Source organism: Phalacrocorax carbo, chromosome 4 (assembly GCF_963921805.1).
Source record: "Phalacrocorax carbo chromosome 4, bPhaCar2.1, whole genome shotgun sequence".
In the NCBI taxonomy this organism is placed as follows: Eukaryota; Metazoa; Chordata; class Aves; order Suliformes; family Phalacrocoracidae; genus Phalacrocorax; species Phalacrocorax carbo.
In genome coordinates this window covers 33,924,033-33,947,781 of record NC_087516.1, presented here as the reverse complement: position 1 = coordinate 33,947,781, position 23,749 = coordinate 33,924,033, and the positions used below count along the sequence as shown (strand labels likewise).

General features: G+C 40.9%; 1 protein-coding gene across 4 annotated transcripts in view; it reads left to right on the top strand.

Annotated features, from left to right (window-relative positions):
* The window catches only part of MTUS1 (microtubule associated scaffold protein 1), a 131,544-nt gene that overhangs the window by 55,727 nt on the left and 52,068 nt on the right, over window positions 1-23,749 (top strand). For 3 of the 4 annotated variants that reach the window (XM_064449527.1, XM_064449526.1, XM_064449525.1), the window contains exons 5-7: window positions 1,359-1,493; window positions 3,543-3,632; window positions 4,481-4,528. In XM_064449527.1, the coding sequence (XP_064305597.1) occupies window positions 1,359-1,493; window positions 3,543-3,632; window positions 4,481-4,528 (273 nt within the window). Of the gene's footprint in view, window positions 1-1,358; window positions 1,494-3,542; window positions 3,633-4,480; window positions 4,529-20,147; window positions 20,624-23,749 lie in introns of those variants that run through there. The other variant, XM_009504698.2, reaches the window with a different exon arrangement.

Genomic DNA, 23,749 nt, shown 5'->3' with positions numbered 1-23,749 from the left:
TTGTGTATGTTTCTAAATGGGAAAACAGTTCTGTCGCCCTTTCTGTAGTTGAAAACGTATTGATAAGTGGCCAAACAGCATCTTTTTGAAACAGTTAAATTACGCTTATGCTAGTGCATTTAAAGGCACTGAAATAACCTCAAGACTATATGTTCCATCTTTTGGTGAACAATATTAGATATGTAGTTCACGCTACCTTTAAATAAAATCAGCATCATGAAAATACTAATCTGAGGCAAACCTGACGTGATACGACACCCCCCACCTTTTTTCTTCTTTAAATGACTAGAGAAAAAAGCAACTATTCCAGTGTGACTGAGTTTTTGCTTGTCTCCGGTACACGCAATGTCTATTTCTTACTCTCTAATGTTTCAGTATACATAATTCTTTAGCATCTGAACCAAAGGATACGCAATCTGTACTTACTTCAGAAGTATTTCAATATTTTTTCTGGAAAACTCAAACAATTTTCAATTTTCTTTTTCTCAAGTAAAAATTTTCATTGTGACACTAAACCCAGACCTCTCTTAAGTTTCTTTGAAATGGGATGTGTCTTCTGTAACAACTGCCCTGTTAGTTGGAAACCTGATTTTGATGTGAGATAACAATTGCTTATTGTCCTGCTTCTCCTAAGTTGGATCTGTCTGCCCCTCTTTGCAGGGAGTATTTTGCTGTATGACTTCATCTCTGTCTTGGGTGAGGTGTTGTGGAGGTGGTCTTATGAGGTTTGCTGTCACTGAGGAGGTCACTGTTATGAACAGAAACTATAGGAACCTTTCTTAAAACTTCTTTGGCAGGTGGGCTCACATGTTTAATGCCCCACAAGCTGGACTGAAGGAGCGCAGACTCTGCTGATGGTGTGTGCACCACCATATCATTGAAACAGCATGCTCAGCTCAAACAAGAGAGAACAGGGGAGAGTGGTACATGAGGAAATCGTCTGAGTTTTAATGATTTTTTTTTTTTTTTTTTTACTTTAACAGTCAATTCTGAGACCAGAATGTCTTTGTGTATTGATGATGCTTTTTCTTGGCTTAAAGTGAAATGTGTTCTGTGTTTGTTTTGTACAGCAAGATCAGACTTCTAGTCACATATCACTATACTTTCCTATATATTCTCCTTTTAAGTGTAGTTCAAAGCTCTATGTCTACTTCTGAGAAGTATTTTCAACAGGCATAGACTGATCTGTTCCAGTTCATCGCTCTGTACTGAAGATATCAGAGGTGGTCATAATATTTTTATTCCAACTTGTGTTTCTCCTAACTTTAGCCTTGGGTAGAACAGGCTTGTTTTTAAGATTTAATTTTCCCTAAACTATATCCTGCCTAGAGCAAATTCTTGGTTGTTCTGTGTTGCAGCTGCAAGTGCCACAGTCATCATCAAGAATGGACGATGGCCTTCAAAACCAGAATGCCAGAATGGTACTTCAGGATCTGTCCCTTTGAAAGCGGTAGCAAGACCTAGATTACACTCGTTGAAGTCAACTCCAAAAGGTATATGGGTCTGTCTGTAGACAGTGAAATTATCATTACTACTGTTATGGTACCTTACCTTTTGCAGGTGGCTGCCTCCTGAAACAGTGTTTCTTAAAGAGTGGTCTCAGAAAATAGTGTGAGGAAGTAAATTCACATCAGTGGTGCTTCAAGTTTCGTAAGATTATATTGGAAGGCTAAAACGCCCTTTGCATCGTCCTAATGCAAACGGAGTACTTCAGGCAAATGAAGAGGAGGTCTGCACTGTGCTATGGTTAAGGTTTGCATGGCACAACGACAAAATGCACTTTGCTACCTGGCAGGTGTCATAGTGTGGGGTTTATGTTGTTAAATAACAGTTCTTTTCTGTTACAAAGCTCAGGCACAGACTCTGTGGCTGCTGGTGATCTGCAGGGTAGACCTACCCTGAATTTATCCGGAGTATATGGTTGTCCTTGTCCTCATGCAGACTTTGCATTATCTTCACCCCTTTCAGGACAGGAAGGACCTTGGGGATGGGGATTTTTATTTTTTTTAATAAGGTGGTAGTTGAAGTATCTTTTTAGGTAGGTGAATGACATTGTCCCATCTTGAGCTAAGAAGCAGCTTAGCTCTTCATGGTACTTTTTCTTGATTCTCTTTTTACTGGCTGAAGTGGAAGCACAGGTTTGCTCTAATTTTTAACAAAGATGAGGCAATTGTGCTTTATCATCTGGTGCTAAAGGAAACATTATTTTACATGTATGTACTTTCTGGCTTTGTATTAAACACTATACTGGCTCCTCTTCCTACCTGAGCCAGGACCACCCAATTGGCCAACAGTGCTTCTCCACTCAAGCCACAAACAGCAGTTGACAGTGCATTCTCTGGCCAAAATTGAAGACATAATAGGAGCAGATAAATAAGATTGCTGTCTCTCTCTCCTAAATCCTAGTTATATTCAGCTTGCTTCTGACCGTCTTTGTGGTGAACTGGTTGTGGTAACAGGATAAGCCTAATTAAGTACTATGCTCCTGCATTAGACTTAAGTTCTAAGCTGGTATCTGACATAATTGAGAATAAATAGAAGAGATGCCTGCCAAACGTCACGCTATAATGACATGCTTTAAAATGGTAAACAGTGAAAAGAAACAGAATTTGCCATAAACTGTAGATCACTTTGAAACAAACACAAATTACATGGCTGTCTGACCAGCTGATGCTTTCTGTTGGGGTCCAACATATGTGACACAACTATACATTGCTCAACACCTTCAGTGGCCTAGGCGCTACAAGTGTGCCTTTGGCACTTGCAGGAGCACTGTGGCCAGAAGAAACCAGTATTGCCCCCTCAGTTCAGTGTTACTTGGCCTACTCTGTTGTGTTTTGGGGTCTTCCCAGTTCAACAGGGTTCTTCTGAAACTGGAAAAGTCAGCTGGAGACTCAGGAAAAGGGTTAGGATGTCTGACCACGTGACCTTTGAGGAGAGGTTGAAGGAGTTGAGCTTGTGTAGTCAGGCAAAAAGGAGAGTAAGGAGAGGTATTGTAACAGTCTGCAGTAACTTTAAAAGGACAGTCACAAAGGTGATGGTGCCAAACTCTTCTCAGTAGTACCAGATGATGTGGCAATGGGAAATGATTGCAAGTTGTGGAGTGGAAGATGTAGCATGGCCCAGTGGGGCTGTAGAACCTCTCTTCCTGGAGATTTCCAAGGCTCAGCTAGACAAAAGCATGGTCAGCTGATCTCACCTTGGTGGTGGCCCTGCTTTAAGTGGGAGGCTGGCTAGCTGGCCTCCAGAGGTCCCTTTCAACCAATGTTTCCGTAGCTGTGTTGTAATTGTGGCTGCGCTGAGATTAAAGTAATTTGATCTTAGTGTTAATCTTTGCTAACATTTTCTTCTGCTCATAAGCTTCATTAAAATTTTCTTTTTATTTCTTCCAATGGGAGTTCTGGTAAAACATAGTTAAATACAGCTTAAGTTTTCTAGAAGGTGTCTCTGTGTTTATTTGAGTAGATTTGTGCATCTTGTACTTAACTGTACATATGTAAAGTTAGGCATGTCTTTAATTGCTGGCATTGTTCTACTCCTAGGAGCCAAGGCCAGGTCTGCTTCACTGACCCAGTGCGTACCAAAATCATCTGGGCCACTGCACTCAGCAAGGAAAGTCAGCGAGGCTAGAGGTAATCAACTGCTGGGTAAATTTTGGTTATATTTTTGAATCCTTCTGTCTTGGGAAGGACCAGCTGTGCTCTATAACTACAGAGTAATTGAGATGGTCAGTCTGCTCTTTATCCTTGTAGTTCATAGTTTTGGAGACTGCAGTGAGGGAAACAAGCATGGTAAAGAGTACAAAACAGACTGTTTCAGCTTGAAATATCTGCTGTAGGATCTCGCACTATTTGGAAGGCCTGGAGAAAGCTGATAGGTGTTGTCAACAGACCTTTTATAAAATTTTGCACATGACTTCTGCACTTATAGCTAGCAGTCCCAACGAGTACTTTAATTTAAGTATCAATAATCAGTATCATTATTCATATTCTTCAAAATAATTCTTAGGCCGGTTTTCACGTGGCTCTAAAACAATAGAGTAAGGGTAGATCAACCTTCTCAGTGGTTTCATTTATATCTAACTTAATTGCTGGCACATTTGAGAGTGTTGTTAATTTATACCTCCTTTAAACAAATAAAATACCTGGAGCGTATAGGTGGAAAAAAGTCACTATGATGCTGGTATAGACAATTGGTTTTTATTATCTGTGGTCCTCTATGAATGAGTAAAATGAAACTGTAACGGAAAGAAATGTTTGGCTTATTGGGAATTTATCATCCATTTGCCAAATAGTTTAGCTGTATGATGCTAAACCTTGCTGTTCAACATGCCATCACAAGAAAGAGACTGAAATTGCATAGTTTGAGGAGCTTATGTGGAAAACATCTAAAAAGGCAACCCCACTGCCTCTTACTTGAAGTGTAATTCTTCCCCCTGCCTCTTTTTTTTTTTTTTTTTCTTTTCCCCTGGACATCATAGGTACTCCTGGAAGAAATGGACACCAAAGCCTGTCCTGTTTGGGTTCTGGTGAGTTTTCTGAATGCATTTTTATATTTTCTGTGGTGCAACTTAAATTAGGTTTATGCTTTATATTAGTGTATTGGTTCTTTCCTTGGAAAACCAGTTTTGCAGTGGATAATTCCATAAGCCATCACTGACTCCAGTTTCAAGGGATATGGAAAAAAGTCTTGGGTTTTTTTCTGCTTACTGTTTTCTGGCTACCCAGCTCTTAGAATATGCAGTCTGTGCTATCTGTCACTCCCTGTTTCCAGTGAAGCATAAGGAGGTTTTAAGTGTAACAACAACAAAAAAAAAAGTATGGCAATGAAACTTGGATGTAGTTTTTGCTGTTTAGCCACGCTGAGGTAAGTGATGATTAAAGCTCATGTGTTGTAGCTTTAAATAAAATAAAGAGAATCATGCAGAATAACAGGTTTTTCTGGAAGGTTCATGGTAGAAACCCTTTTGGTGTCAGCTGTCTTTGTGTATCATTGCAGACTATGCTTGAATAAGAAGTTGAAATTATCTAAGCGTGTTGATGTGTGTGTCTGCTTGTATGGCAGGGGGAGGCATGGCAGCTGATTAAGTGGCAGATGGTGTTCCAAAATCTGGCAGAGTTTAAGGACTTCATATTGGGTTTTTTTTTAGCGTTTATGCCAGTCAGGACACCTGGTGCTAGTTTCTCTCTGCCAGGAGACAGAAAAGTCTTCAGATGATGTTTCTCCTTGCAGCAATTTCCAGGTCTTTTCAAGAGAGTTGGCAGTCTAAATTAGTTTCCCGAACATCAGTGCGTATTTGTTGAATTAGAAGCTGCTTGTAATTAATTACTCAGTGAAAAGCCCTTTTTAAAAAGTACTGAAGATCACTGTAAAGCCCTGTGTCCCCTGAGTAAACAGCAGATGTCTTTCTGAAAGAGGTGCTGTGGCCAAGCAGATGTTATACATTTGAGCCTGGAATTACTGGGTAAATCAGTTCTGACCTGTAACTCTGGTACTGTGGCAGTATGTTTTTAATTTCCTGAAGTCATAACATGAGTCTAAGGCTTTTGCCTTTTACTTTCTTGGGTGTCAAATGTCTGCATATTAATTGTGAGCAAGTACCTTGTTCGACATCTCCTGTTAAGAGTTAGGGCTTCTGTCATACAGCAAGCATAAGACTTTCCACAAAGTGCTTATTCTGTTTGTTCCTTTTATTGATAATTGGCTGAACTAAAGTTAGTGTAGGTATGGCCTGACACTGAGTTTCATGAGCTCTTATGTGGTCCTTATATAAAAGGAGTGTAAAGGATGATACAGCTAGCAACACAATGTCTTGATTAGCTTTGTTGAGGAAACTCATGATACACAGCAAAGTCCATTTCTGGACTAGAAATAATTCCTCTTCCACTTGCTTATGAGAGTCTTAAAATAGAACTATTTTTCCCTAAATTTAGCATGGCACTTTCTCTGTATTTTCCATACAGAAAAGTAATTAGTTCTCCCTTCCCTTTTACTAGCTTAATATAATTTCTCTTCTGATTCATTTTTTCCAACCTAATAAAGTAGCCACATAGCCTTGAAGTATTATATTTGATGCCATAAAAACACAGCTGTAAACTTCAAATTGGCTGTAATACTTAGTGATTCTTTAGCAAATGTTCTTTAGCATCATACTTCTGCAAGTTGAATAGCTGTATTTCAGTGTTGGTCTTCAATAAAACCTGAATTGTTCCCTGTACTGAGTCAGCTTCCAAAATTGGATATGTTAGACTTTCAAGTTAATACATTTCTAACTTATACAGAGCATTAGTATCATTTCCCATTTATACATGCAAAGCTTTCCGATGGAGTATTTAGCTTTTTTAAGAAACACTTTTTTCCCATCTTCACAGTTGTGGGTAAGTTCTTACAACAGAATAAAAATATTGTGCGGCTGCTGAATGTTCTGCAGTACAATGTCTTACATTTTAAGAGAAGACAAATGATCTTTTTTGAGATGAACTGAAATACTGCCAGCTGGTACCATGTAGAATGGGGCCTGCTATTTTTTTTTTTCCTTTACTGGACTTGATATTATAGTGAAGCTTTGTTCTAGTGATTTTTAGCTAGCTAAAGCTTTTGTTCTTTTATATCACTGTCATAGTTAACTCTACAGACTTAGCCTCATTGAGTGAGGAGGTCCAGCTCCACTTCTGTTCCTTGCCCATGAGCTCTGTCTGAAGTCAGGACTAGTTTATTGAGGCAGGACATGGTAATAAATTGATTACCATCCTAATGCATTAATTAAGTGTCTAGCTTAGTTGTTAGTGTTGCTTTTAACATTACTTCAAGGATTGGAAAAACATAGCAGGCACTTCTAGGATATGATCTCTTGTTCTCTGACTCTGCTCTTTATCCATTTTCCATTCATTTACAGCAATGATGAAAGCCAGACACAACATGCTGTTAGTATGCCTGTAGAATTGGAGAGACTTACATATTTGCAGCTGTTCATTCCTTGTTTGTGTTAAACATTCACAAGGCTTCTTTTTGTGAATTCTATATTTTTTCATGGGTGATATTCCAGTGGATCAAGTAATTTCTACAAGTTCTCTGGCATATTGCTTTGGCACTGGCTTTCTCTTCAGTCCTTTAGGTAGCAGGGAAGAAAATTGAATGGAACAGGCAGACCCAGCTGATCAACATGTGGTTCTGAGGCTGGTGTCATCAGTGGAACTTTGGGTTTTTCGATCATGGGATGGCCTGTTCATCACCAGGTCAACTGACATCCGATGGGATGCACCTTTCTCCGAAGGGGAAAAGGATATTTGCTCAGGAGCTAGCAGGGCTGATTGACAGACCTTTAAACTAGGTTGGAAGGGGGAAAGGGACAATATTGGGCTAGTCAGTGACAAGCAACGGGATGGTGTGCCAAAGTTCGAGGAGCTGCATGCTATTGAGATTCTTCAGACTGCTCCATGTGGTGATGGGCACGATGAACCGCACTTGAAGTGTTTCTACACAAATGTGCACAGCATGAGGGACAAGCAAGAGGAGGTGGAAGCCTGGGCCCAGTCCCAGAGATATGACATCATTGGCATAAGTGAAACCTGGTGGGATGAGTCCTGTGGCTCGTGTGCCATGATGGATGGTTACAGGCCCTTGAGAAGGGATAGGCAGGGCAGGCAAGGTGAGGGGGTGTCATTGTATGTAGTGGAGGAGCCGGAATGCCTGGGGCTTGCAGCTGGCAATGGCACAGTTGAGACCCCGTGGGTAAGGATTAAGGGACAGACAAATGAAGTGGATGTTGTCGTGGGAGTCTACTATAGGCCACCCAGCCAGGATGATGACATGGATGAGTAATTCTTTAAGGAACTAAGGGATACCCCTAAGTCGTGTCCTTGTCCTTATGGGGGACTTCAGTTTGTCACGTGTCAACTGGGAATACCACACAGCTGGGACAAACAGTCCAGAAGATTCCTAAACCACCTGGATGATAACTTCTTGGTACAGGTACTAAGGGAACTGACCAGGAAAGGTGCCTTTCTTGACTTGTTGTTTAATAGAGAAGGTCTTGTGGTGAAGTGGCAGTTCCTGGCTGCCTCGGGCACAGTGACCATGAAGCAGTCAGGTTTAAAATGAATGGTCACAGGAAGAAAACTCCCAGCAAGACCTCAACTCTGGATATGAGGAGAGCAGACTTCAGGTTGCTCAGGGAACTACTTAGTAAGGTCCCCTGGGGAAAAGCTTTTGAGGGAGCTTTTTTAAGTGCTGCCTCCTAAGACCACAGGAGCAGACAATTCCAAAATGTAGGAAGTCAAGCATGCAAGACAGAAAGCCGGCTTGGCTGAGCAGGGATCTTCTTCTAGAAATAAGGTGAAAAAAGGAAGTAGATGGCCAGTGGAAGCAAGGTCAGGCAACATGGGAGGACTACAGAGATGTTGTTTGCCACTGCAGGGAGGAAATTTCTGTGGCCAAAGCTCAGTTGGAGTTGAAGGTGGCCAGTACTGTGAGGGACAATAAAAAAGGCTTTTTAAAAATATGTTAATGGCAAAAGGCAGGCCAGAAATTACATTGGCCTGTTACTTGGTGAACATGGTCACCTCACAAGCAGGGACATTAGCAAAGCAGAGATGTTTAATGCTTTCTTCACCTCTCTCTTCAACACCAATGACTGACTCTGGGGCTCCCAAAATAGCATAGCGAGAGGCCCCTCTCAATGATTTTTCAGTGCTCTTGGGAATCCGGAGAGGTCCCAGCTGACTGGAAGCTGGCATATGTTATGCCAATCTTCAAGAGGGGCAACAGGGATGCCCCCGCTAACTACAGGCCTGTCAGCCTCACTTCTGTGCCTGGCAAAATTATGGAGAAGATTATTTTGGGAGTTATTGAAAAACACCTGAAAGACAGCGCAGTCATTGGTCCCAGCCAGCATGGGTTCAGGAGGGGAAAGTCCTGCTTAACAAACTTATAACTTCTTTCTAAGACAAGGTTACCCACCTAGTTGACCAAGGGAAGCCAGTCGATGTAATCTGTTTGGATTTCAGTAGATCTTTTGATACTGTCTCTCACAGTCTCCTCCCGGACAAGATTGTATCCAGCTGTGTGCTGGACACACACATAATGCAGTGGGTGAGCAATTGGCCGATGGTTGGTGTCAAAGGGTTCTAGTAAATGGGGTTACATCAGGCTGGCGGCTGGTCACTAGTGGGGTTCCATAGGGATCCATCCTGGGGCTGGTGCTCTTTAATCTCTTTGTTAATGACTTGGATGCAGGACTTGAAGGCATGCTAATGAAGTTTGCTGATGACACAAAATTGGGAGGAGCTGCTGACACTCTCAAGGGCAGAGAGGCCCTGCAGAGAGATCTGGGCAAATCAGAGAGCTGGGCAATCACCAGCCGTATGAAATTTAACAAGGGCAAGTGCTGGGTTTTGCACCTGGGGCACAGCAGCCGTGGATGTACAGACATACTGGGGAACGAGAGGCTGGAGAGCAGCTCTGCAGAGAGGGGCCTGGGGGTTCGGGTCGATCTCAAGTTGAACATGAGCCAACAGAGTGCCCTGGCAGCCAAGAGGGCCAACCGTGCCCTGGGGGGCATCAAGCCCTGCATTGCAGCTGGTCGAGGGAGGCGATTGTCCTGCTCTGCTCCGCGCTGGTGCGGCCTCACCTCGAGTGCTGTGTGCTGTTTTGGGTGCCACAGTACATTAAGGGCACAAAGCTACTAGAGAGTGTCCAGAGAAGGGCTGTGAAGTTGGTGAAGGGTTTGGAGGGGAAGCCATATGAGGAGCGGCTGAATTCCCTTGGTTTGTTCAGCGTGGAGAAGAGGAGGCTGAGGGGAGACCTCATCGCGGTCTGCAGGTTCCTCACAAGGGGAGGAGGAGGGGCAGGCGCTGATCTCTTCTCTCTGGTGACCAACGACAGGACCCGAGGGAACGGCAGGAAGATGTGCCAGGGGAGGGTTAGGTTGGGTGTTAGGAACAGGTTCTTCCCCCGGCAGGTGGTGGAGCACTGGAACAGGCTCCCCAGGGAGGCTGCCACAGCTCCAAGCCTGACGCTATTCAAGAAGCACTTGGACAATAGCCTCAGACACATGGTGTTAATTTTGGGTTTGTCCTGTGTGGGGACAGGAGTTGGACTCAATGATCCTTGTGGGTCCCTTCCAGCTCAGGACATTGTATGATTCTATGATTGTACTACTTAGGCAAAATTACTTTCTTGGGCACACTATGTTATATTACACTTCTTAACTTGCCAACTTAAAGAATGTACTTGTGCACTTATTGCAATGTTTTAATGTAAATATGACTAAAATGTTGCCTTTTGAGATGGAATTTTGAATTAGATGAAAAACTGCTTCCAAAAATGTGTAAATTAGTGCTCTTTCCTTTGTTTTTCTAGCCCTGCCTGAAGAAACAATGACCTGCTTATAATATGTGTGCAGTATATTACAATGCTGTGTGTATGTGCAGTGGATGTTAAAGTCTCATGTCTTTGTTATTGACTGAAGGTTAAGGTTAAGTTACAATACAGTAATCCCTGATACTACATAAGCCAAGCAAAAGTTAATATCCTTTTTGGCAGTTCCAAAGGTAAAGCTATCATTTCAGGAAGAAAGCGTGGAAATATTTATTGGAAAGCTTCATCCTGTTGTTCAGTGACCCTGAAAGGGCTGTAATGGTGTATTATGGATAGGCTACACTAACACTTGTGACACACCACTGTTGTCAGGAAAGCTAGGGCAACTACTAGATACACCCAGAAAGTATTAATTAAGAACAGTAAGATTTATGTCATCTTCCTACTCTGATGGAGCATATGTAGTGGAGTCTGTTACTAAAGGCTATAGAAGCCATGAAAATCAAAGATTTTTATCCAAAACCAGCACATGCTCCATCATGAAAGATGATATTCTGTTGTCTTAGCTTTCTAAAGATGTTAAAAGGCTGTTTTAACATCTGTAAGAAAAATATAACACTAGGGGAGGGAATAAATTCAGTCAGGTGGCTTTTTGCAAAAGTGAGTAGTGCTGAACAAGCTCAAATGGAAAAATAAGGTATAAATGTAACAGTCCATGAAGCTGTCCCTTGGAACATGTTGTTAAAGGTGGATGCTGGCTTCTCACCCAAACTCTTACTTTGGGATAGGATGCTTTTACTAACACAATATTCTGGTTCATACCAAAGCTTGTGGAGGCATACTTTAAGGTTCAGTTAACACCCCTTTCTTTCAATGCCTGGAAAACGAGGGATTAACATATGTCTCACTGTGCTTGTGCTTTAACAACAAGAAAAATCATTAATGTTTTAAAACCTGTCATGATACTATGTGAAAATGTGTAAATTTTCTTTAAAATTTGGGAAGATGATAATTCTGAGAGCTGGTAAATATAATTATGAATGTCAAGTACTTAAGTCTTCTGTGAATTCTTTCATCTAGTTTGACCACCAGTAGTCTTCAGCATGGGATGGCAAGTTACCCTACTGATGAGGGATATCTGGTCAAGTGGCTTATTAGCTCTGTTGCTCATTTCGTATCTGCTCAAAAGGCTTTTGGGTTTGGGTTTCTTTGGGTGGGAATGTTTTTGTTGTTTGGAAATGGTTGGGTTGGGGTTTTTTGGTTTTGGTTTTTTTTTTTTTTTAAGTTGTAGAAGAAACTGTGCAAGCAGTGTTCTTGTGGCATGGAGACTTGGAAAGACCCTCATGCATATGTGAACACAAGTGCTTGTATAGTTGGTCATTGATCAGGTAGGATTGGGGGAATCCACCGGAATTAAGAACCAGGCAGGAAGTTTTGTCCTTTTGGTGGCAGTTCTAGCATAGATTATGGTGCTAGCAACATGCAGAAAACACAGCAAAGTGTTTTTGTCTCAGCACTTGGAGTGTTCTTTTTTGCTGGTTTTATCTTACTTTTCACTTCTAATACACTTTTCCTGCTGTACAACATAAATGTTATTAGGGTTGTTACTAGAGAATATAGACAGATATTAGTTGTCTTTCTCGAGTACACAACTTTGCAGATGCTAGCTTATTAAGTGTAAGATCAATTTTTTTTCAGATCAGAAGAATGTCTATTCATATAAAAAACAGAATCCTAGAGGTCTTAAACTGTTTTTAAGAAAAGAGATGAAGCCCTCGCAGCCCCCTGAGCAATTCTGATAGAGTATATGCTGCAGAGCTCAACATTACAGTTTTCAAACAGACTATTTCAGTATTGTCTAAACAGTAATTTTAAGTTTCATGTATCCATTTAAAAAAAGTATTCTATGGTAACCTGTGGATATTTTCCATAGAGTAAAACTTCTCCTGTTGTTGAACCAACTCTGCTTTTCTTTCAGCATCTCTAATATTGTACTTTGCAGCTCATGGGAAACTCATGGGAAAAGTTCTCTTAAGAATAATACAGGAAACAGTTTGATAGGTAAATATTTTAAACATTTTAAAGCTCTTTCCTGTTCTGCACTGAAATAAACTAGTTATCTTCTGCAGTGAAGTTAAAACCAGGAGGAAGATTCTGCTTTTTAACAGGTAGTAGTTTGCACGGTGTTTAAAGCACTCCAGGCATAGAAAAAGCAGCTTAAGTGGTTGTTAAAGCAGGGATGATTTTGGTCCAGGTATTCCATGTTGCACAATTAGCATCTCTGACTAGTTTGAACCAGGAATGTGAATATAGATGTGTTGAGACCGAATTCTTGGTCTCTTGTGTCAAGAGCTTCAGCTTTTGTAAATAAGTTGGGTTAGTCAGTTTTTCTGTCTTTACCCCTCTCTCCAACAGGAAAGCCTGGAAATTTTGCAGAAAAACTTGAACAGTTCGTAAACTCTGTGGGGTGAAGCAGAAACAAGATTGTATTCATTATTAGTTTAACTAAGAGTTCAGTAGTGTAAGCGAGTCTTTTTCGTTTGTCTTGGAAAGAAACAAAGTTCAGGCTTAAACTTATTTTGCAGATATTGGTACTGTGCATTGGACTACTTTGTTACCTTTCTAGCTATGATATAAAGCCAGCTATATTTTTAGATGATTTTTCATCCATGTGAACTATGAGGAGTATCAGAATGACTTAATTGTCTCATGTGATCTAGCCTTAGAATACCTTCAGGCTAATAAGGAATGTTCTTATAAACAGACAGCAAAGCTGCTTAAGGGGTGTAGATATTACATGTGAACTGACTATAAAAGCAGGTCTTTGTTATGCCACCCCTATATAAATAAATGCAGAATTAAGCTAAACCTATGTGAATTTGAGTTTCTTATTAAATGTGTTCATTAGGGAGATAAAATAATTTTTATTTTGAAGGGTTAAGGTAATATCTGTAAACCTGAAATAACCTTTGAAACCCAATAGCTGTTACTATCTTGGCCGGATTTTTCCAGTGATACCAAATAAAGTATAGTGCAACAGCTGGATCTAAGGATTTAATTCCTTGGGTGAGAGCTACTATGCTCCATAAGTCTTCAAAGTGAAATTGTGGTGCTGATGTTCAGAGAATGCCACCCTGAACTCTGAAGTAATCTGGTTTTGAGTGTTCTGGGTTTCTTTTTAAATAAGTGTTGTTTTCCTGAGGTAGTATGTTCGTCAGAGAATAGGATGTAAAAAACTGAGACGTGTGACAGCACAGTCTCAATGTATTCCAAACTGGTCCCTTCAGCTATCAAGTAAGTGTGTCAGCGTATTTGCATGCGTGTTCCTGGTTTTCTTCCCAAACCTGATCTGAAAATGAATACTTTTTGAAGTTGTCTCTCGTTCCATGCTGAAAATCAGCACTCCTCCCTGTGCCTTCAACAGGTATCTTGACAAAAAACAATGAATTTTGAAACCTCAGGGCTTGCTGTGGAGTAACGTGTAGGCCAGCTCTGTTCAAATAGTGGTTTTCTGCTGGGAATTTCTCAAACCAGTGAACTGAAAATGGTGGGATTGTTGTTATACCCCCAGCAAGGAGAATTTAATATGGATCCTATCAGTTTTCCTTATAGCAACAGAGCATCATTCATTAAGATCTCTTGTAGCATAACCCAAATTATTTTCATGCTACAAGGTCTGTTTCTTCTGTTAGTGCTTTTAAGGAAGGACCTGTGTTCTGGATTGTAGGTTAGATATTTCAGACATGTTTATTATTTCATTCCAAACTTCTGTGAGAAACTTGCTCTCCGGCTCCACACAGCTGTACTCCAAACTCTTGGTGACACAGAACTATGCAGACTTTCTATGGAGGGAATGTTTGTAGCTCACTTCTGTGGTGTTTATTCTGATGTTGGGAAGAATGTCAGTAGTTCTCTTCCATGGTATTTGTTTTGATGTTTCACAACAAGAAGCCACACAAGAGAAGAACACAGAGCTGTGGTTTTCTCATGCTTATCTAAATATTGAATAGGTCAGTCTCTGCACGAGTAGAGGGGGCAGCAGAAATGGATACCCACAGATTGTATCAGCTCAGACAGAGGGATGCTTAAAGAAGATTTCCCAGTGTTGGGAGCTGGAATTCAAGGCTTTTCTAGCACGGAAGGCTGTCCTAATGGCTTTAAATTATAGACCTCATTGTTAGGATTAGCCAGAGATGGTGCTTTTATTACTATTCCATCTAAACTAATTTTGAAACATCTAAATTCTCACTTTATTGTCCTCTTAATTACTGAACAAAAAAAAATTTGTTATCTTGTTAAGAGACTTTAGAGCTTTGACCATCAGGGTCATGTGCCAGTTGCAAGCTGTTTTCATTCTGTTATTCGTGAGTTGCTGTGTGCAGTGCTGACTTATGTCACTGCCTTGAAAATACCGTCCTGGAAGGTAGTTCTTTCTCTGTTCTCTTCTTGTCCCTTCCGTCTCCAGTTAGACTCAGGTATGGATCTCTTCTGATGTTCCTAGACTTGGGGTTTTTTTTTTCTCCTTCTTTTTGTTCCTTAGATTGTACACATCGTTTTATGTGTTTGCAGTAAACAGTGAATAATTGGGTGTTATTGCACTGGATTTCTTCCCTAACTTTGAGGTGAGGTGTACGAGGTATCCCAAAGCTGATTCTTGATGTCCTCTTAAAAAAAAAAATTGTAAAAGGTTTTTTTTTAAGTCTTCTGACTTGTTCCTTCTAGCTGTAAGTCCGTCCTTTCCCCATATTTCTTAAGATATCTTTCAGCAGATACAGTAGCTGTCTGTGTTGCTGTCATTGACCCTTGTTAGGGAGAAGAGTTGACATAATATTTGAAAGACTGTGGAACTGTCCCAGAGACATGAAACTCATGGGTATTGTGTCAAAGATGGTTAAACAGCTTGTAAACTGAATGTACATCTGCATTTTTGTCTAAACGCCTTGGGCTATGAAGAACATAGCACACAGAGATAAGTGAAACACACCTTTTGAGAGTTGTCTTTAATTTGCTCTGTGAACCTTGGGGGCTGTAATCAGAGTTGATAAACTGCCAGCATGTCTTAGGAGATGTACTTGCCTAAATTGTTCTTATTTGCAATGTTGCTTTTCAGTAGATTCTGGGTACTGCTTACTGTTGTTCTGAGGCCACAGATCAAGAACAGTTGCACAATACATATAAATCAGTATCATGTGACTAAATAATTAATAGATCTGTAAGCTGTGGCCTTAAGTAAAACTTTTCTTTTCTCTCTGTTCCTCGGGGCCTGAGCTCACAAGGACTCATGTATATACCTAGCCTGTTACTGAACAGCAGAAGTCCCTAGCACAGAGGTAGTTGGTTGTTTTTTTTTGACACATCTGGCTAGATCATTGAAACTTTATATTTTCAGGCACGTTGTCCTAGTATTAGTGACATTATGCACTGATGTCAAGTAACAGTTTTTCTCTGAAGCACTGTAGGATTTTGACAAAAATGCCATTTTGGAAGGGACATCCTACACATGCCAAATAACTTGGTGCTCCCTTAGGTTAAAATGAAATTATTCTTGAGGTGTTTTATTGTTGTTCTCCATTATGAAATAGTGCAGACAATGTAAATGCCACCGCTGTTGCATGAGAGAGAGGTCAGCCTGATTCCTATAGCTGCCTGAAAATCCACTGCAGCATCACTTTTTGTTTGATGGGCTGCTGAGTGTAAAATGGTTAAAAGCTGCTGTGTACTAGAAGAAACCTAAATTATTTAGGATTTTTAGTTCCTGCTCTGAATTGGAAAGAGGTTTGCCTTTTTTCTTCAGATGAGGATTGGAGCTTAAAATAGGTCCTGAAGCTGCAGGCTGCATTTGGCATGGCAGTGGGTGTTGTTCCCTGCAGGAAGGTTAGCTTTTCAAACTGGAGCACTGGCTAGAGCAAAGTGGTCACAGGAAAGTGGAGAGGGGTCGGTTGTTTTCCAGAAACACAAATGAGGACACACATGACCCTTTGGCCTTCAGTAGGCTCCTGCTTCTCATGTCTCTCTTTGCATAAGCAATCACCTCAGTTCTTCCTGAAATAAAGCATGCCAGTAAAATCCATCTGCTCCACACTGCCCATGCTTTCTTATGACACATAACCCATTGTCTAGATCTAAAGATCTAGCCTCTGATTTAGACTTCTTTGCCTGAGATGCTTACTGTTCTCTCATGGCTTTCTTAGTGATTGCTGGATTTGAAAAGAGGAACAGAAGCAGCAGAAACATACACAGATACTGCAGGCTGGGCCTCACAAGGCTGAATTGAAGAGCCTACTGATGTCAGTGCCCTTTGCTCCTTTCTTGTCACATTACTAATGTTCCCAGGGAGCAGCACATATGCTAAATCTGCAGGGGTTAAAATAGATCTACCCCCACCATCAATCTGATCGTGTCATCAGGTATTGATGCACTTGGAAACCCAGACTGAATTACTTGGACATCATAGGATCGAGCCCCTTTGTCCATGTTGATCAGTTGTTTTCCCTTGGAGTTGGAGAGAAGACAGTGGTAAGGTGCTAATAAATAGATATGTAATAAAAAATAAAAGCTGTCAGTCCTTTTGTCCTCTGGGCCATATATTGCTTCTATTTTACTCTTTGGGTTTCTGGTGCTATTTTCCAACACCCTTATCAGATGTCAAGATAGAAAAAGGCCCCTCTGTGATCCTCATGTTATGCATGAAATGTAGACAGTGCGAGTTCCTGGCATGCTGTGTAGGATCCCGTGGATTATGTCCTGGCTATGTAACCTGCTGGCACCAGGCACTAGGTGGTTGTAGGGATACGGACACAGACTTGGAGGTGCTGTTTGCCTGAGCTGAGGAAACAACGCTAGCAGATGCACAGCCACCACAGTGGAGCATACCATGGTGTAACGCAGAGCTCTGGAAAGGCTACGCTAGAGGAACTTTTCTGTGAGATAAATTTCTCTTGGGAGCTGTTCATATAGGGATGGGTAGTCCTCTCGCTGGCTGCCGCAGAGCTCTCTAAATGTTGGGTGCTGACATGAGACTGACATGCATCTGTTGCTTTTTATTACTGTTGTCAGGTCATCTTCTGCATAAAGCAGGCTTGTTTTAGGTTTGTGGGGTTTAGCAGAATTCTAATTCCTGAGGCATTTTTTCTTAAATTAGAAGTGTGGGTTTTTAAAAAAAAAAAAACCACACACCACCAAAAAAAACCCAAACCAAACAAAAAACCTAAACCAAACAAAACCTATGATGTATCTGTTTCTTCATGGCCTATTTCCACTCAAACTAAGGGTGAGAAAGAGGAGGCAGTGAAAGTAGTATTTGTGCATTTGTGTAAGAGGAGTTTTGGCCTCTGCTACAAGGGCTTTTATGTCTCTATCGAGCTTTTATCTGCTCGTATTTTGCCTGGTGATTCGTTTCTTCCTCAGTCTCCAGGCTGGTTCATTACATCACACTTGCCCTCTAGAGGTGCTTTGTTCTAGCGCCTATTCCTTGGAAGGAAGTTACAGTTTCAGTGGGGTACTTCAACTTTCTTGGTTTTACAGGCTGATGAAATGTTATTTACCATTTATCCCAGGCACTATTGCAAGCATAGGGAGAGGTAGTGCATTGTTTTTTTGGGGTGTGGGTTTTTTGTTTGGGTGGTTTTTTTTGTTTTCCTTTTTTTAACCTCATTGGACAGTTTCTATCTTTGTGAGCATCACATCTGGGTGGGGAGAGAACATTTACTTCATGGTGCAGTCTGTTCTTTGGGGAGCAGAGGAGGGTGGGAGGAAAACAAAAGGGAGTTCCTGTGGGTGGCCTGGCAGAAGGGTAAAACCCCATATGGCTGGGTGTTGAATGGTGTTTGACAACTAGCTGTAGGCCCAGTCAAAATCTCAAGATGCCCTCATTAAGAAAGGACAGGACACAATGATCTAATATTTGAAGACATGGGCTAGTGAACTATGCTGAATACACAAGGCTTCTGTAATGTGCTGTAACAAGCCTTCTGTTTTACTGCTGAGTGCATTTTCCAAGTGTAATAATCTTCCAGCACAGAAAGGAGGTGATGTCTTTGATAGTGGTGTTGGATTAGGAAAGGGTCTGGATTGGCAGGCTGCTGGAAAGATAGATGAACACACATGGCTAGTGCCGAAGCTCTTCAGACTAGAAGGAATAGATGAGGATTTTATAGTGGTAATGACATGCATGCCCTACTGTGTGCATAGGCTGCCCTGGGAACCAAACAAAAAAAAAGCTAATTTACTGTCTTTGTGCTTACTTTGAATGGTTTTGTGCAGGCTGAAAATGTATTCTAGTACTTCAGAGTTGGTGGTACATCACTGTGCTGGGAAATAAATACTTTGGTCCATGATTGTAAAAAATTCAGCAGTATTCTCCAGCACTATGCTGTGGAGATTGGCTTGATGGGTCTGACGGTCTCGATGCTGGGCTGCAGCTCTTTTGCTCTACTTACAATGAGCTGCTTTATTGTCACTGCACTGGCCTGTTTGATGTTAGAGATACCCCGAGACCAGGGTAAAGCAACAATGGTATTTTTAGTTCTAGCTGATGTGATAAATAAGCACTAGAGAACCTAAAATGCTATGCATCGTGAGCAAGTAAGATATGCTCTTAAAATATAATAGATTTACGATAAGGAGAGGACAGGTAAGGCACCGCTGGGATGGGACCTGTCAGTGTCATTGTTTGCTTTGGGTTATAGCTTCTTCAGGGGAAGCTGGGTTAATGTTTTCTGGAACTGGAGAGATTTTCAGAGGGAGAGGTGCTAGAGAGCATTAGCTGTGGTTTGCCAAAACACTGGAAATGCAGGATCAATGGAAATGTACCTAATTTTGTTGTCTCTAAAGAGATACAAAGGCTGTGGGGGCCCGCTCTTCAAGCAACCCGAAAGAAGGTACGAGCTGTTACTGTCTTGTATCCTGCATTGGCTGCGAGATACTTGGGTGGTCCTTGCTCCCATGGCTGCCTGTTAAGGCAGCTGCTGACTGTAGGCGAAGCAGGGAAATGTTTCCCTTTACACAGGAAGGTGGCCAGCACAAGTCTGTAGTGCCTTAGCAGCATGTATTTATAGTCATGGCTGTAGGTGACAAATGTGATGTTTTCTAATCTCTGTAAAACAGCTACTCCCTCTATTTTCTAGTTTCTAACTCTATTTTTCAGTTAATTTCTGCTAATGGCAGCTGAAAGGGACCAAGTTTATATGTGAAACTTTTGAGCTCGTTAAATAGGAAGAAGAAATATTTTTTGAAGAGGGCTAATTAAGTATGGAGACAGCATCTAATTTGAAGCAATTCCTGTAACGCTGCTTGTTTGATGCCGTGTTTGGGTGCCTTCAAAACCCAGCTGGCAGAGATCTGTTTTAATATGAAATTGATGCTTGCTTCCTTGCTCCTTTTCTGATAAATGGAAGCATCTGCAGCATTGAGCTGCCAAGCTAAATAGTATTTCTCTTAAGCAGATCTCAGATACTGAATTGTTCTTAGAGAATAGATGTGTTTGTGGATTTGTTAAGACTTTAAATGTTGACATAATATTTAATGCCAAAAGAAACCCTGGTAGAAAAATGTTCACTGATAAGTCTGTTTTGACAAATTCATGTAAACTGAAAGAAACTGTTTAAAAAAAAAAAAGCACCCTGAAAGGATTCTTGGAGAGGAGAGCTGAAATATGCCTCCAGAAATATTCAAATAATCTCCCTAACAGTCTCCAAAGAACAATTACATGGTCTGTGACACTGCTGGATGATATATTCAGCTGGGGAGACCACCCACTTCCTCCTCCCTCCTCCTCTTCCTCCTCCCTCCTCCTCCTCCCTTTTCCAGCTCCCAGCCCCACGGAGTCCCATAGCAGATTAAGCATCAACACTGTGATGCAGTTCAGAGGCTGTTGGTTTTCCGAGTCACTAAGTCGGTTTTATTCTGAGGACAAGCTTTGTTTCCACAACATCTGGTGAGGAGAAACTGCCAGCAGCATTTACACCGTGGATATCTGCTTTTACTGATTTTTTTTTTTAAATTTTTTTTTTTGCTTCTCGGTGCATAGGGAATAAGAGCAAAGGAATGGAGACTTGGTTATTTCTTCAAGCCTGTTTGCTTTAGCAAGAATTGCTTCACTTCTTCCAGTAGTGATTTAAAAACATAGTATGTGACAGTACATGGAGGCTATTTCTTGCTTGGTTATCTTCCAATTGCACTGAAGACATGTTATGGTCCCCGAAATTTTCCTTATCCAACATGCGTATACGGCTGACAGCAAAGGGGTTGCTCCGAAACATTCGTCTACCTTCTGGCTACAAGAAAAGCACTGTTATATTTCATACAGGTTTGTGGGTTTTTTAATATGACTATTAGAGCATGGATTGAGGGAATATCTTGTTTACTTCAACAGCAGCTTACCTTTAGCAAGTACAAACCATACTGGGCATGAAAGTTTTTGAATTTCATACAAAAGTCTGACTTTTCTCAAAAGTAGTTTCATATTTGAAGTCTCTGTGTGTGCGTACACCTGTGCAGAGCTGCTCGTTTGGAAGATGGTTTTGTTTATAAAATGCAAATTGGAATTTGCTCTTATTTCCCACAAGTCTAAAAATAGAATGAGGAAGTCTGTGCTATTAAATATTTATCTAATAATTTTAATGATTATCTACTAGGAGTGCTATCTTTTCTATACCTTGATTGGGTGTGGGGGGGGAAACGGGGAGGGGCGTGGAGACTGTTACGGTATGGCTTTCTGTCTGTGAGAAATATTTGAATACTTTAACATGTAAATATCTATTAGCATACACGTCATGTTAAACACATCTTATTTGCAAGTAGGACAAGCCAACTTTTATGCTCACTTGTGTCAATACAAACCTGAAGTATGATGTTTTAGAGACATTCAAGACAAGTGTGTGTGTTCACACACACACACCCCCACCTGCAAAAAAAAAACCACAAAAACCAACCACCAAACAAAAAAAGAAATCGCTAACAACCCAAACCTACAAACTCCAAAACAGTAAAAGAAAAAAAACCAAACCAAGAAACCACCACAAAATTCTCAGCTGCATTTGACCTGATTTTAATCTCGAGTGGCAGGTATAGCAAATAAAACAAGTATCTGGAATGGGAACAAGATTATGGAAGCTGAGCTTTGTTTTAGGACATACGTGGGGTGCTTTGGCGGAGGGTGGCAGTTGTTTGTTTGTTTGTTTTAGCTAAGATACGTGACATCTAGAGAAAATTATGGTAGCCTGCATATTACATAAGTCTTTTTCTCTACTGCACTATTTGTAATTTTCTTGCATTTTACTTAGGGAGGATCAAGCAGCTACATAAACTAGTTTTGCAGAAGCTCTTCCTCGCAGGCATTTCCTTTCTCTTGAACACCACCCTCTTTGCTTTTATTTTTTTTGGAGTTTGGTTCTACCAGTTAGCTTTCCTTCCTGTCCCGGCATTTCACACAGCAGCTTAAACCATTCACCTTGTCATTACTCATCCCTGGCAAAGTAAATCCGGTTTCTGAGTTTCTCCTGGATGATAAATTCAGTTATGAACATAATACAGGCTGACTATCCAAATGTAATATAGGCTTCTGTTTGCAGCTTGCTTGCATGGCTTTAAGCTAGGATTAAAATACCTTGATGCTAAAAATCCTTACGTAAGGGAGTCTTTGTGCCTATGTCCATGTCCTTGATGTTGCGAACTGCGTGAAATTTCCACATTGCACGTATTTAAGGGACAAAAATCCTGAAAGAGAAGGAGGGGAGATAATGGTCCATCTACCAAATGTTCATTAACTGCTACTGAAATTTGTATAATTTTGCAAAATAAAAACAGATGTCAGTGCACGTGTCAAGGGAGTTCTACAATGACAAGGATCCGTATGTGTTTTTATTTCATTTGAGTGGATGTGAAAGCAAAACCTGCCTGTAGGATACCTCTGTTAAATAAAGTATGTGAAATAGATGGCTAGCCCTGTGTTCCAGTTAAGCAGCACTTCACTAAATCAGAAGTGCTGAATAGACCTTCTGTGTGTTTTCTCTATGTGCAGTATGTCCAGGCTAATGGTATAGTATTGAAAGCTTAGAGAGGCTTTTGCCTGTATTTCTCCTTTTGCTTTGCTGTCCGTGTGTCTTGTAGGAAATCAGCGTCTTAGCAGAAAGCTGACCAGTGGTTAGCTAGAGCTGAATGTACCAAAAAAGTAGGGCATCTGAAAACCAGGTCACACTGTGTAGTGGAGAGTGCAAGTATGTATAGATTGACTGTGACTTTAGGAACAGTAGAATGCATCGAAGCTTTTTAGTGATTATTTCAGGTTCATAAAATTCAGCAATAGTAGATCAGGCAATGGCAATGTATATCACAAGCAAAAAACATTTTTTGTTTGCTTGCTTGCTTGCTTGGGTTTTTTTGTGTGTGTTAAATACCTGGAGGAACCATATTTGGTTTTGCAGTGCCAGTATGAATGTCTTTTCTTGTAGTGGTTTAATGGATTAAAATGACATGTGGCTTCTTTCCAAGGTCACGTAAGCAATGAAAAGTAGAATATACTAGGGACTGTATTAACAAATAAGGGAGGGAGTGATTGAAAAAAGGAATTTTGCATTCACACGGGAATGTGAATATGTATGAGTGTTATGTAAGCAACGTTCAGTTCCAATTTTGGTGTAGATTGCACTTTTCATAAGCAGTATCATGGATTTCATTCTCTGCTCCCTTTCATAGATAACTGCCTTGTATGGCTGTAGAGCACCTTTGAGGTACTTGTGGCAATTGTTGAAAGGTACAGTTTTAAATTAGTCAGGAGTACAGGTCAGGTTGGAGTCTTCTCTTACAATGTCCTGACTGACAGTATGCAGTGCAATAACTTGGTAAAATTAGGATGTAAGCCCTATTGGAAGGAAGAGGATGGAACTCGCTCTTGGGTTTTCATTGTGCCTCGAGGCTATTTTGCAGCAGCCTGCCAGTTTATTGATGGTAGGTAGTAAGGCTGGACATCCAGGTGTTTACACTAGTGTTACATACAATGACTAATGTCGACTAACATAAGACATGGATCCATGGGCTGGAGTGCGTTTGTCTTGTCCATATGGAGGTGTCAAAGTAACAGAAGTAGTTCAGATACCTTGCAGTGTAAGTACACAGCCTGTTCTGGGTAAACCAAATAAAATTGGGGTTTTTTTTTTCTTAGGAATGGAATAAATCCAGAAGAAATATTGCTGTAAAATGTAAGGTGTTTCTTAAAGTCATTTAGCTTGTTGCCTGGTGTCTAACTTCCATTGCTGTGTGCTCTACACTGCTTCAAGGTCATCGCATCCAGAAGTTTCTTCTCCTTTTAAATGCAGTCAGACAAGTGGCATTTCTCCCAGCTACTGGAAGTATAGTACACCTGTGTTGTCAGCTGCATATAATGAGTGTCCTCTTCAGCAAAACAAAAACACTGAAATGCTTCAGGAACTACTTT